Here is a 14,018-nt window from a genome sequence, read left to right on the forward strand (position 1 = left end):
TACATAACACAAGGGGTGTACAGATAGTAAATAGTTCGCGCAGTACAATATAGGTGGAACTAGTGCATCACGAAAAATTATTTTTATAAGAATTTACTCATACTGTCATGTCTGTTAGTCTGTGGTAGAAGCATTTGCTAATACCCCTTAGTCCCATACAAACGTATCACCGACGACACGACCTGCCACTCGCTATTCAAAACTGTATCGCAAATTTAACTACCCCTCAGTAACTGGTAATGTCAAAATGAAATTGGCTAAAAAAATTCGGAAACTGGCAACACAAGTTGATAAATTATTGATTTTGAATATCAGTTACTATAACCATGGTTACTGAGTAGCAAAGACCAAATGAATGTTAACAAAATAAATTCCGAATCGTTTCGCAAAATGTAAATTGGGTCGTATTCTCGCGATAAGTTGCAAAGTGCTCCAGCATTATTAAGTGTATGAGCAGTTGATCGATTAGACACTCGGTACTCTAAAGAGAAGTTACGAGAACTTATCGGTGGATATGGAACTCGTTTGGTGTTACTCACTATGATTTATTCACACACTGGACGACCTCATTGAAGCTGGGGTTGATAATATTAGTTGAAAATAAAGAACCAAGTATATTGAAAAAAGAAAATATGCCATTCATTACTGTTCTTTATTATAGCTTGCAGTGATAATGGCTGAAGCAATTGGTCGATCCCTATTCATTAGTGCTCTCTGATTTACCGAAGTGGCACAGAGGACACAGTATTTATTCATTTTTTTTCAGTTTCACAAGACATCTTTTCCGGCAGCTGTTCTTCAATCACTCACTGTGTTCTAACCTTTTATATGCGAAATAAATGAATGGAGGAAACGGTTACTCTAGATCATTAAAGAAACCGAATACTCCACATAAACGACCAGTTTTTCGGACCGTTACCAGTTACCGTTTATTCTTGGGCTGCTTGGTAACTTGTTTTAAGTAACTTAAACAGTGTTGCTTGAGAAGATTATTTTTTATCATTCTCAAGGGGTCGCTATATTTATGGTAACTGTCGGTGAATCGTTGACGGACAATTTAATTTAGATTTTTCTTCGGAGTGCCTGGTCTTGTCGTCGGTATCACCATTGTTTGGTTCACCAAACGAACAATTTTGCTTAGCCCACACCTCTGTTTCATAGTGACAGTTATGTACTGTTGAAAAATAACTATTCAGGCAACGATTCAAATTAGTTGCTACGGCCAAAGACATCATATTAACAAGATATCCAGCTCTCACATTTCCCGAACAAATCATTGGCAACATCCTTTTTTGCGAGCATGTCGCCCCCAGACGAGCCCGCATCGAATTCTATACATAGAAGTAGGGGAGAAAAATGTCAAATTCGTGCGCGCCAAAATAGCAGGGTTGCGCACCCATACAATTGACATGATTTGTTGAATGTGATGCCGTGCGATGGCGTTGCTGAACTGAAGATTGACTTCGCTCCAAGCTGACAGGGTCTGGTACTAGTGAACTACTTAGTTGAGTTGGCCGATCTGACGCCGGACATCAACACGTTAGAGATCAAGACATTGTTCCACGAAGCGTTGATGCCAGTACTTGTAATGATGATAGTGAAACTTAGCACGGAATTGGACGGAGAGTCTGAGAAAGTTCTTAAAAAAACCAAAGAAGAATTTTCAATCAATGAATAAATATTCACTTTAACTTTCGAATTTGTTTTCAGATGACACTACACATTCTTCAAATATTTCACCGTCGCACGCTCGTTCTTTAAGACTATTTTTTCGAAAAACTGTTAAAAAAATAATTGTATTTTATATCTTTTATGAACACATTTAAACAATATTTAAAATTTTTTGGAGTCATTACGTAGAATATTTTCGGAGATGCACCGATCAGCAGAAAAAAAGATTACCAACTGGAACCTGTTTGATTTAGTAAAACTATGGAGAAAATTTAATTAGTATCGTAGACATAAAATATGTTTCTATAAATAATTACAGTTAATTTTCAATGATGAGAACATCGGATGTAAAATCAGGCACTCATGTTGAAACGGAAAGTAAACAGTAACCACAACAAGAACAAATCGTATCCATGGTTATGTTGTAGTACGATTTCCAGTGATTCCAATTTGATCGATATTTAATCAAAGTACATTGTCTCTCTGATAATGTACCTTTGATAGTGTACCGCATCGTACAAACGTGTCCACGAAAATTCATCAGAGCATTCCGTATTATAATTTGTATTTGGTAGAAGTATTGTGCAGGTATGCTTTTGGGAACGCCTATCGATGCGGCATAGACAGCGAATACGTGTCCATGGTCGATGGTTCGTACCGAGAGGCATTTTTTTTTTAATCGTTGTCACAGCTTACTATGGTAAACGAGCGTAACGACATATGGTGCGTTCTGGTAGTTTCGGCAAATACAAATAATAATACCCCTAAGTCTCATACAAACGAACCGCCAATGTTTGGTTCACAGCCTGAACAAGTAAGCCTAGCAAATTACTCCCTTTCATTGCGATAGTTTGAAAATGTGGAAGGAGATCGTTTCTGGCAACGCTTTATGCTAGTTACTACGGTGCAAATCAAACTTGTTTTTTTTGTGTTTATCGTTGCTGTGTTAAACTGCAACTCAGTCTAAATATCACCGGCACTAGCACAAAAGATGAAAAATGAACACAAACACCCACGAATCTCAATACAGCTAGTAGTATATTCATGGTGGCTTAACCATTCTAGATTATTGTTTAACTTACATTTCGCTTGTGATCTTGATTATCAGATAAAAACTGTTTGTTTATTTATTTGTCACTATAATAAACAGTAACTATGGTGAACTTGTTCTCACTCTTCAGTGTTGCTAGTTTTATAGAAAACTCGTTAAAGTACATTGTCACTATGACAGTGTATCGCACGATGCAAAGGGTGTCCTTGAAAATTTGTCGAAGTATTCTGTATTATAATTTGTATTTGGTTTCGGGACGTACTTTCACAACGTGAAGTCCGTTTTGGAAAATCTGCAAAAATTTTTGCGCCATGCAAATGTGACCAAGTTGCAATCGGCCAACCGGGTCGCTCGACCCAGCTCGACTTAGGTGTTGGGTAAGGTTATAAAAACTTTTAGAAAGTCATTCCCAGGCTCCGGGGTCTCGAAGCGTGTACCACCTACACGTTGGATATGCGTTGCCATGGATATGTGTTGCCATGGATATGACAACGGCCACATCATGCACGTGCAAAAGCAGCGGAACCACATTCTACGCTACCATGCTAGAGTTCGCATGGAGGGGTGCCACAAAATGAATCTTTGCAAGATTCACATCCGAATATCAGATCGACTTAAAATTTTAAAATTTGGGTAGACCTGAAAAAAAAAATTTTAGCTGTGAGAATTTTTTTTTGTCCGACATCGTCAACAGTCTCGCAGTATATACACAGACTAACAGACATGACAGTATGCGTAAATTCTTATAAAAATAATTTTTCGTGATGCACTAGTTCCACCTATATTGTACTGCGCGAACTATTTACTATCGGTACACCCCTTGTGTTACGTAAAAGTTTTTTTACTAGTTGGTTTCCCCTCGTTTGTCAACACCGATCAGCTGCTTACAGGGATGCCTGATTTCATCAAAATTTTTGAAAATGAATCGTCACAATAAATTATTGGATTAGGTTGATAATATATTTAACTTTTTCGCGATGTTGGAAGGTAACCATTTATTTGACTCAACGTTGTTCATCTAGACTATTTTTTATTGTGTTGGTAGTTTTCACCCGAAATTAAGTGGCGGCAGACCAGAAGCAAGTAAATATTGTAACAAAACGGGTTCGATTTTGTATTGGGTTGGAGGATGAGAAGTAGGCATAATTCTGTATATAGTTTTGGCAATATGTATTAAATCTGTATCCTGCATGAAATTCGCATGGACGTATACAAATCAATACATTACAGGTAATTCTGCATGAATGGCAACTCTGTTGGTAAATGAAAAAAATAAACACAGTATAGATGACAGACAGGCTGTTTTTGATAGGGTAACGTGGCGCCATCATGACACATGTGAGTACTGTCCCAAATAAAGGAATATTCGAAATGACCGTTAAAATGATTGAAGAATCTAATTTGAGTGTCCTGTCTGTTAGTCTGTGGTATATATGCCGTCGGGCGGTGTGCCGTTACGTAATGAGACTGATTAACGCCTATCCATGCGAACGCGAGCCTCGTAACCGTCCATAGACGTTCCCATATATCAGCTGCATAGAATGAAGGAATGGAGGAAACAGAAATGGTACCGTACTAGGCGGTTCGATCTCTAGCGTACATATCGCTTCGCATTGCGGACGCAGTGATGGAACCTTAGTGTACGTTTCGGCTGGTGTGCTGCGTGCGATCGCATTCTACCTGATAAATTCGGCCAGTTTTGGCCACCAATCTACCTGTAGGGAGTCTGGTGGTCGGGTGTGTCAAATGTTAACTGTTGACTGTGCATATATGCAGTAGCTCGGACACACCTAACTCACTAGGGTGGCGGTATTTTGGAATTTTTCGTTTCGAATGCCTGCTGGTATTTTACATCGTGCAGTGTACGTGTGTGTATGTCAGAGTCACGATGTAAAATACCCTGGTGATCACGTTTTTCTATGTGTTAGTGCGGTTGTAATTTTATTTCGGAATAACAGAGAGACGTGAAGAAGAAGAAACATAAACAAGTGACGTTACGGGAGTTGATTTTATGAAAATATTTAGAGTTGATTTTGTTTGCGAAAATATTGACAATAAAATGCGCTGTTTTGTCACGGGGTTAGAAATTCCTGCAACCATTCTGGCTGCATTCCGGCTGCTGTCAAAATTGTCATCATCTCGCCGTATATTTCCCTCCTATTTCTTTTTTCTTTTATTCGACTTCATTTGATATTCGTCAATAACGCATGTACATACAAAAAACTAATCTTGAGACGAGGTAAATGAGATTGAAATATGGGTATGTTTGGTAATGAGAAAGCAATGTTATTGGCAATAACATTTTCCATCATTAGTATATATGAAGAGCAATAACTTATTGCCTTTCATATGTATTTTTATTGAAAAAATAGAACCAAGACGCTTAAAATGTAGAACAGATTCAAAACGGTTCTGCCAATCTTGTATGAATCCGACAGAAAAGCAAAGTCTTGGCATTACATTCCTTTTGTGGAGTTTGGCCTTTCTGTTTTTAACAGACTTCAGCCGATTCTTAGTGTACAGAATCATTGCATGGCTAGTACTATGGATCCTACTGACACTAAGAACCCTTACAGGTCGGAGCTTGAACATAGGACAACTGGCTTGTAAGACCAGCGTCCTATGCATTGAACCGCCAACCCGGGACAGTTCCGACAGAAAAGAACCGTTAATAATCGCTAGGCGAAATTCTCTGCCGGAAACGGTTGTTGCATTGTTGACTTTTGAATGAATTCTGGCAGAATTCCGGCGAAAATGGCTGGATTTCATATTGTCATCTTCGGTGTTTCACAATGGATTGATGTTTCCTTGTGGTGTTGACAAAACATCATTTTCACCAAATACCTTCCAAGCCCTTGAAGAAAAAATGTCCAGATTTTCACATAGTGCCAAAGATTCGCGACAACCGGAGTAACTTAGAAGTGAAATCCCGATCTGAACTGGTCGTTTGTTTGTTTATATGCTTGAATCCCGGCGCACCATACTTATGTCGTTTTCGCTTGATGCCAAACCTAACCCAGTTTCCACCCTAACTGCTGTCAAAACGTTTGTTTGAAGCTAGTTTCGAACCTAGTTTTAACGTAGTTGAACTGAAAATCGAGTCAGTTTCGAGCCTGGTTGTTATGTCAGGTTTGATCAAGCCCCCGTTGCTAAGTGCGAAATAAACACAGTTTCGTGAACCGTGTTTGTTTGATGAAACTACCCTGGGTCAGTTTCAGTTTTCTCATGCGAAAACGACATTAATATCGTGAGAAAATTACTAACACAACCAAAAATGTCTTAACACGCCACCAGTGTATTTTACATCGTGCATACACTGCTTATCCGTAAACGTAAATATTTATAAAATACGGCCGCGTCATATAAATTTATGCCCTGAAACCGAATTTGGTTGTTCGTGATTTTACATACACTAGTAAAATTAGATTAGATCTGGATTACGTGTAAATTTTTATTAGTTTAAGGTACCATTCTTTAAACTATTCATATTAATGTACTTGGTTGTTCAATCGTGTTACTGAACTTTTTCAAATGCCGACTCTCGACTCACTTCGCCGGCTCGATGCTTATCCGAAAATTGATAATGAATTCAGTATAAGAACTATTGGTGGAGCGGCATGTAAGACAGGATTTTATTGTGTGTACAACCATTGTAATTTCTGTTTGTTTCAGTAACAATTATTAGCGGTTCTATCATAATCTTGCTGATTTACTCTGAACTAATGGCATATTTGACGCCGACTATTACGGATCAGTTATTTGTCGATGCAACGCAAGGGCAGAAGTTGAAAATTAACCTCGATTTCTATATTCCTAGAATTTCGTGTGATTGTAAGTTTTCGTGAATATTAAATATTTGAACAGTGATATTTCTATTTCTAATTCATAGATGTTTCGCTTGATGCTCAAGATACAACTGGAGAACAACATTTGCACATAGATCATAACATTTATAAACGCAGGTTGGATTTGCATGGGCAGCCAATAGAAGAACCAAAGAAAGAAGATATTCAAGCACCAAAGAAAAAAGAAGAGAGTTCATCTTCACCCACCCACGAAAAATTGTGTGGTTCTTGTTATGGAGCTGAGACAAATAGTACCCCGTAAGTGAAATACCTCGTTTCGAACCAGCAGTAGTCTGTTAATATGTTATTCGATCTACTGTATCGTACTGTTCATATAAGATTGATTCAACTGAATATTTCCGATAGGTGTTGCGCAACGTGTCAGGATGTAATAGATGCTTATAGGAAAAAGCAATGGAATCCAATTTTAGACGATATCAAACAATGTCAAAATGAAGGGGTGTTTGGAAAAGTAAGTCTGGAGACAAAGGCATTCACTGAAGGTTGCCAAATATACGGTTCCATGGAAGTGAACAGAGTTGGTGGAAGCTTTCACATAGCTCCAGGCAAAAGTTTCTCTATCAGTCACATACATATACACGACGTGCAACCATTTTCTTCGAGTAAATTCAATACCTCTCATCGCATTAATACGCTTTCGTTCGGAGAAGAGTTTGGTTTCGGCCAAACCAATCCACTGGATTCTACTGAGGAGTTTGCTGAAGAGGGTAAGTTGATCAGTTTTCAAAAAGCCATTTATTTTCTCTGTACTGATAAACTGTTACAAAGCATTAATGGAAATTTAACACCGTATGCCAGTTCCAATTGCCATAAATGTTCCAAAAGTACCTCCGCCTTGAACCATCACCTTTCCAACACTGTTTATCAATTCTCTTCCGCGTAGCCCGTATCTGAAAAACATTTTATTATTATATGCTATTTCGGGATCCTCTTAAACATTTGTTTGTTGATAATATAAGCATATTTCCAAAAAAAGTCATTTGGGATAAAAACTCGAACACACTCAGTTTTCTACTTTACTCCCATGTGCTAAAAATATGTTATGAATAGGAATGTGTTTATTCAAACTGACAGGTTGATGTTTTACATGATCCGGTTCAATTCTCCCTTATCAACATTAAGCTTCTAGTTTTTTTTCGATATATACCTCAAAGCAGAAAATCCACCAAACAAAGCACCACTAGCCATTCCCACACAGAAACCGATGACAAATCCAGTTTTCATGCGATCAAAGCAAGAAGGCTGCTGATTTTGCCCATAAATATTTCCGGGTGCTACTGGCATTCTGAAATTAGGGTGTAATTTTAATCTGATATGATGTTACGATTACTCTATTATTATTTCGCGTTGTATTTCGTATAACTCTTCTTGACTGATATTCTGCATCACGTAATCTCGCTAGATTTGACGTTTCTTTCAAGCCGCCGGCGGCTTTATAAATATATGTGCACGCTTATTTGAATCAACTCAACTGAGTTAGAATTGACTCATATATTTTTACTGGAAGATCTATAAGAGCAAATTCAGCAGCTGCACAATTCATATGGGTGGTCTATATTGTCGCTGCAGTTGAGGTCTGAAAAACGCTAGCAGCGATAAACGTTTTTATGACGTTCATTGGCCAATCCATAACGTCGCTACTAGTGCATCACTACATGAATTAAGCGGGGTACTTGCTACATCATATATTTCACGTAGAACGTGATAATAATGATTGTCGCTGGAAGTATTTTCCAGTTTTCAACTGCAACGAGAATAATATAACTGAAACTGGAACAAACGTACCCTTTTAGAAAAAAAAGTTCAACGGTGATCCTTCATTGGTTCAATACGTTGGATCATTGGTCCAATGAAAGTCCAATCAATCGTTCTACGGGAGGCCAACACGGGTCCTTCGTTTGCCGATTTTGAAACAGACCGTTGAACATAATGCCATTTTTTTCGTTCGACAAACCCGGCAGATAGAGGTCCATTTTTGAGCCATTTCCGAAGTTTTTTTTCCACTTATTTTTTTAAACTAACACTACATACCTGTACAATACTTCTACTTCACGTAGAATAACAACAAATCTTCTTTCTATATGAATGTAACACCTAATTTTCACACTATTTTTGCAAGAGCTGAACGAATATTTCGTGCAACTGACATAAATTATGCATCTAGAACTAGAACACTACTGAATATGCCCTCATGTTTTATAATCAATAATTGTTTATCAAACGCATAATGTTGGGCAAGATGGGCCATCACTGGCCTTAGCCTGTCACGTTAGTGATACAGAAAAAAAAATGCATAATGTTATCATTTCACTTCCGGTGGAGCTCTGTAAGTAACGTAAGCATGTTGCTTCGCACTAGTGCGATGAAATTTTGTGTAAATCTTGCTATTTTTTGCGTTCTGGAGTGAATCAGTGTTGCGACATCGCGGAACTGTCATCGGGAGTAACTGTAAAAACATTTACAATCGAATATAATCATAATCGCAAATAATAAAATAATCAAACACATAATCTAACGGGCGAGATAGATCTCTATAGGTCCCAGCCCTGTCAAGTATTTCCAGGGTTTTGTCTCTAAAATCTGAAAACCTCGTTTCACTATATGAAGAAACTTGAGACAACATCCATACAAATATGCTGAATACAAAAAAACTATTCGACAAAGAAAACAAAATAACTGTACTCTACACATAAATCGAGAAATTGACGGTACCAAACATCATGTTGATAGAATAGCTTTGTTGCAGTTTTATTTCATGAACACATTTTTGTTACCTGACGGCGAAGAATGTTACGACGGTCATTTAAATTTATTAACATTTTCTAAATATTTAATGCTTGTATTACTAAGAACTCGATCGATTTATTTTCGTGTAGGGGCAATGATGTTTCAATACTACATTAAGATCGTTCCTACGGAATTTATCCCACTAAACGGACCAAAGCTGCATACGAATCAATTTTCAGTCACAAAATATCAGAAGAGTGTCTCAGCAATGAAAGGAGACTCTGGTATGCCAGGTATTTTTGTAAACTATGAACTTTCTCCACTTATGGTTAGGTTTACAGAGAAAAGAAGGTAATTCAATAAATAAAATGTCAACTTGTGTTAAATAATTAATGAACTTCTTTTTATTTCAGCTCATTTAGTCATTTCGCAACAAATTTGTGCGCGATAATAGGTGGAATATTTACAGTTGCTGGAATTATTGATTCTTTGTTGTTCACTTCGATTCATGCACTGAAGCGTAAAATTGAACTTGGCAAAATTAGCTAATAGGGACAATAATACTAATCCTAACTATCCACTTTCACTTCTTCATAAGGAAATTTATTGCAATTTAGCTACAGTGTTTTAAGGTAATCGTTATAACAACTTATGTTTGATTTCGCAACATAGAAAGCAAACTCTTCATCAGTTCCTTCCACCAGCGATTTTAAGGAAACATACAATTCTTTTCTAGGGTCATATTGCGCTTTACCGAGAAATTTCAAAAAGCCATGACGTTGTTTTATTCTGTGATCACGAGCTTGAAGAATCTCTGGAGTTTTCAATATATCTGAATGAGATACCAGCATTTGTCTATGTATATATTCGAATCGATACATGAGCTTATCTCGATCTAAAAAAAAAACAATATGTAATGTATGTTATTACACTTTCCGGTAAAATTACTTATCATCCATAGTTTTGGTTTACTCAATAACAAGTGTTTCATTTCTAGTTGATCAAAGCCCATTTCTTCTTTGATGACAAAAGTATTTTGTTGTATGTGCTCCAAATTGTACGTGATAATTCGCGGTTGTTTGGCAGTTAATGAGCGTACTTCTTCACCGCTTAATTTGAATGTTTGTTGAAAAAATCCTAGCCGTTTATCTATCCGTCGAGTATTTATCATCAGCCAGAAAGGATTCTTATAAACGATTCTCGTTATTTGATCTAGATTAAATTTTTTCGAATGCAAATAGTTTATGCGAACTCCCATATTTTCCAAATTTTCCTTGAATATTAGTGGATTTTTAGTAAGGAATTCCCCTAGGTTTGTCGCAGCTATTCCTATATCCGTAAGAAATTGTAGATGCTGTTTCATGTCTCGTTCAAAATCCAATTGTAGCACATACTGAGGTATTCCTTTACGTTTTTCTAGCTTATGAAGGTCTACACCAAGATTCAGGAGTTGCTGCAATGATTCTGATTTGTTGACGTAAGCGGCAAAGTTGAACGCTGGGTTAGTATTAGGATATATATCCAAGGAACTTTGCTTGACATGATCTAATACAGAATGTTGACAAAGTAACGATTGGTCTAATTGCGCTTCCAGATTATTAGAAGGAACCACGTTTGTCACAATTTCACTAGCTTTGGATGCAAAGTGTCGAACAAAGTAATATGTTGGCCTGCGCTGCAACAACCAATTTATCACAAGCATTTTAAAGCAACAATAGTTTTTAAAACCAAGATGTTATTTATTCAATCAATAATCCGGCGATCGCACTTAATTTTAAACGTAAACAAACTCACCCACAATTACGCTACACTCATAATAAAATAAGGTAATTTGTGAATTGTGATTAATTTCACCCATTTCCTGCACCGAAAAAAAATGAAAAAAATCCTGCACTGAGAAAAAAATGAAAAAGTGATTTCGAACATCGGGCGAATCGTTTCAGTGATTTTTGTCGAGCCGGGTGCGTCCGATTGACCCGATTGAGCACGGCATCGGCCTGAATGTAGAGCTTCAAGCGGGTCGTCATTTGCATCAACCGCGTCAATCTAAAAAAAATTGCGTTTACATTATGTATCACTAGCGCAAAAGATTGAAGAGTATCAAATAAGACATTATCGAGCCAACGTCACCCCGAAAGCGTGATAAAAAGCTCGGACATTTTTATTTGTTTAGATTATGGAGGTTTTAACCTTAAGGTCATTCGTCTCTTCGGGCCAGAAACACACAGGGTTGGGAATTCAGCCCAAATGCTTGAAAGGCATCGACTACGACCCATCACGCTATCCCCTTGTATTGGCTGCACTCGCAACGCAACCATAAGCTTTCGGACACGATCCGTCTGGGTGAATTCGAGCATAGCAGATAAGATTCCCAACCAATTTTTTTATAATAAAATTTTTATTCTGGCCTTTTTGCGTAAAAGCTTTACGCGGCCGATTGGCTTACAGTTTTGTTACTTAACATTTTTTTGCTATTGGATCTCGTCACCCTTTTTCTAGGGAGAGACGAGTTTCCATTTCCATCCAACGAGGATCGGGGGTCACTTTGTCCGCGGCTTATCTCATCATCCTTGCTTCATAGTCGGTGTTGTGTATGATTTCCGTTTTCTTTTCGTTTTCCTTGTTGATCGTAGTCTTGTACTCGTTGAGAGTTGCTGTAGATGCGTCTTGTTGTACATTGGTTGCAGTTGCTGGTTGGTTGGAGGGTAAGTTGTTAACTGCAGCTGGTGTACTTTGTTCTACTTGGGATACTGATGGTGTTAGCACGGATGAACCGCCCGCGCATTGGCCCTTTACGAATGATCGAATAGGCGACGACATTAGTCGCTGTCAGCTAGGGAGAATGGCGGATGATAATAAAAAGAACCAGTAACACAACTTGAGGAAGAAGCCGTTATTCAAGCCAGAAAGGTAATGCTAAATTAATAGTTTTTTCTCATATTACTTGAATTCCTTCTACAATTAGTAGTTTTAAGAAATACAATTAGTAGTTCCAACGCTATACTGTAGCAGTTTCTAAGCGATACTATCGCCGCATCTATGCGTGTAAGGTATTTGGGAATGAATTTAATGCGTTAAATTATGAACAACAAACTATTCTAAATAGGCGCAAAGACCACGAATTAAACTAATAGCAGTTGTAATTATTCGCTTCAAACGTTCCATGAATTGAAATTTCTAATATTGATTTAAAATTTGGAAGAACACTAAATTGTAAGTTGCTATCATACTTCATCATAACCTTATACTAATAGAAACCATTCCAGCTTGAGCTGACTGAATAAAGATATTGTCTGCTGTGAGAAAGTGTTTGAATTATTATTTCCAACAACAGATGGATTCGTTGAAGTGGATGCTTCATTATTGTTGGTGGCTGTCACAGGTGTACTGGGGTTGATTGGGGTTGGTGTGAAGGAAGCACCGTTGTCCTTTGGTGTGCTTGTCTCCTTTTCCAGTTTATCACATGCCTTACCGTAGTGAACAGCTTTTTGGCAATATTGGCATGTGGCCATCTGATTGTCATAGGTAACAAGTGATTTGCACGGAATTCTTGTATCCGGACCGAAAGTCACATAAGAATGTATAGGCCTCTTCAAGCGCATGTGTAACAAACTTACGCCATTTAGAATACCGGGGAAAAAGTTCTGCTTTTCTTTCTCTCCGTATTGGAACATAGTTTTGCGAATATAAAGATCGATGACGCTTGAGGAAAGATCATGTACACTTACTTCTATAGCACTATCTTCCATATATACTGGGATGTTGTACTTAATGTTTTCGGGCTCCACATAGGGCACATTGTTATTGTCTTTTGCGAATAGAATTGCATCCAACTCTTTATAAAACTGGATGTAAACAACATTATTTGTCTTATTGAATTGAAGTAAATGCACACGTTTAATGTCAAGATGCATTTGCTCCTTAAACAAACCTTCAAGTTCTCGTATCGAAGGTCGAATTTTGCACTGCCTGAAGTCAACAACAACAACATCGTTCTATTGTTCACTACACAATACTGAACTTTGTTTCTTCCGACCCGAATGTAAGCGGTTTTGTTATATCGACTGACTTGGATGAGATGTGAAAGCGAACTGACTCCAACCAATTGGTTTTCTGTGGAATTCATTCGGAATCTATATGATCAGGTGCTGACCAAGTTCGACGGGTGTCTCCTGATGGACGATGAAACCTATGTCAAGGCTGACTTCGGGCAAATCCCAGGTCAAAAATTTTACTTGGCAACGGCTCGGGGGGATATTCCAACCAAATTTAAATTTGTTTTTGCCGACAAATTTGCAAGAAAATTTATGATTTGGCAGGGCATTTGCAGCTGTGGCAAAACACGAAAGTTTTCGTTACAAATAAGACAATGACATCGGAACTATACCAAAAAGAGTGTCTGCAAAAACGAATTTTGTCGTTCATTCGATCCCACGACCATCCCGTAATGTTTTGGCCAGATTTGGCAAGCTGTCATTACATCAAAGTCGTTCAAGAATGGTATGCAGAGAAAAGGGTGCAGTTTGTTCCGAAAAACCTTAACCCACCCAACTGCCCCCAGTTCCGTCCTATTGAGAAATACTGAGCAATCATGAAGAGGAGACTCAAGGCAAAGGGAAAGGTTGTCAAAGACATCAATCAGATGACGACCTGGTGGAATGAGATAGCTAAAACGATGGACGAAGAAGGTGTGCGCCGCCTAA

At 37.9% G+C, this 14,018-nt stretch overlaps 3 protein-coding genes across 3 annotated transcripts; 1 reads left to right on the forward strand and 2 right to left on the reverse strand.

Annotated features, from left to right (window-relative positions):
• Positions 1-6,054: 6,054 nt before the first annotated feature.
• Positions 6,055-9,864, forward strand: LOC131436767 (endoplasmic reticulum-Golgi intermediate compartment protein 3). Its single transcript, XM_058605671.1, has 6 exons — positions 6,055-6,341; positions 6,395-6,553; positions 6,612-6,825; positions 6,934-7,295; positions 9,465-9,666; positions 9,729-9,864. Exons 1-6 carry the CDS (start codon positions 6,254-6,256, stop codon positions 9,862-9,864), a joined length of 1,161 nt encoding a protein of 386 aa, XP_058461654.1. The 5' UTR covers positions 6,055-6,253.
• Positions 7,305-8,002, reverse strand: LOC131436769 (reactive oxygen species modulator 1). Its single transcript, XM_058605673.1, has 2 exons — positions 7,736-8,002; positions 7,305-7,478 (listed from the first exon to the last, which is right to left on the reverse strand). Exons 1-2 carry the CDS (start codon positions 7,870-7,872, stop codon positions 7,370-7,372), a joined length of 246 nt encoding a protein of 81 aa, XP_058461656.1. The 5' UTR covers positions 7,873-8,002; the 3' UTR covers positions 7,305-7,369.
• On the reverse strand, positions 9,692-11,115 carry LOC131436768 (transcription termination factor 3, mitochondrial). The gene is made up of 2 exons (XM_058605672.1): positions 10,264-11,115; positions 9,692-10,210 (listed from the first exon to the last, which is right to left on the reverse strand). Exons 1-2 carry the CDS (start codon positions 11,015-11,017, stop codon positions 9,933-9,935), a joined length of 1,032 nt encoding a protein of 343 aa, XP_058461655.1. The 5' UTR covers positions 11,018-11,115; the 3' UTR covers positions 9,692-9,932.
• Between the last annotated feature and the right edge of the window lie 2,903 nt (positions 11,116-14,018).

This window comes from Malaya genurostris, chromosome 3, assembly GCF_030247185.1.
Source record: "Malaya genurostris strain Urasoe2022 chromosome 3, Malgen_1.1, whole genome shotgun sequence".
In the NCBI taxonomy this organism is placed as follows: Eukaryota; Metazoa; Arthropoda; class Insecta; order Diptera; family Culicidae; genus Malaya; species Malaya genurostris.

Coding starts and splice junctions, on each gene's coding strand:
- LOC131436767 (XM_058605671.1), top strand. CDS start 6,254: ATGCCGACTCTCGACTCACTTCGCCGGCTCGATGCTTATCCGAAAATT. Junction 6,554..6,611: donor TCCTAGAATTTCGTGTGATT/GTAAGTTTTCGT, acceptor TCTAATTCATAG/ATGTTTCGCTTGATGCTCAA. Junction 6,826..6,933: donor GCTGAGACAAATAGTACCCC/GTAAGTGAAATA, acceptor TATTTCCGATAG/GTGTTGCGCAACGTGTCAGG.
- LOC131436769 (XM_058605673.1), bottom strand. CDS start 7,872: ATGCCAGTAGCACCCGGAAATATTTATGGGCAAAATCAGCAGCCTTCT. Junction 7,479..7,735: donor GGTGGATTTTCTGCTTTGAG/GTATATATCGAA, acceptor AATGTTTTTCAG/ATACGGGCTACGCGGAAGAG.
- LOC131436768 (XM_058605672.1), bottom strand. CDS start 11,017: ATGCTTGTGATAAATTGGTTGTTGCAGCGCAGGCCAACATATTACTTT. Junction 10,211..10,263: donor ACCAAAACTATGGATGATAA/GTAATTTTACCG, acceptor TTTTTTTTTTAG/ATCGAGATAAGCTCATGTAT.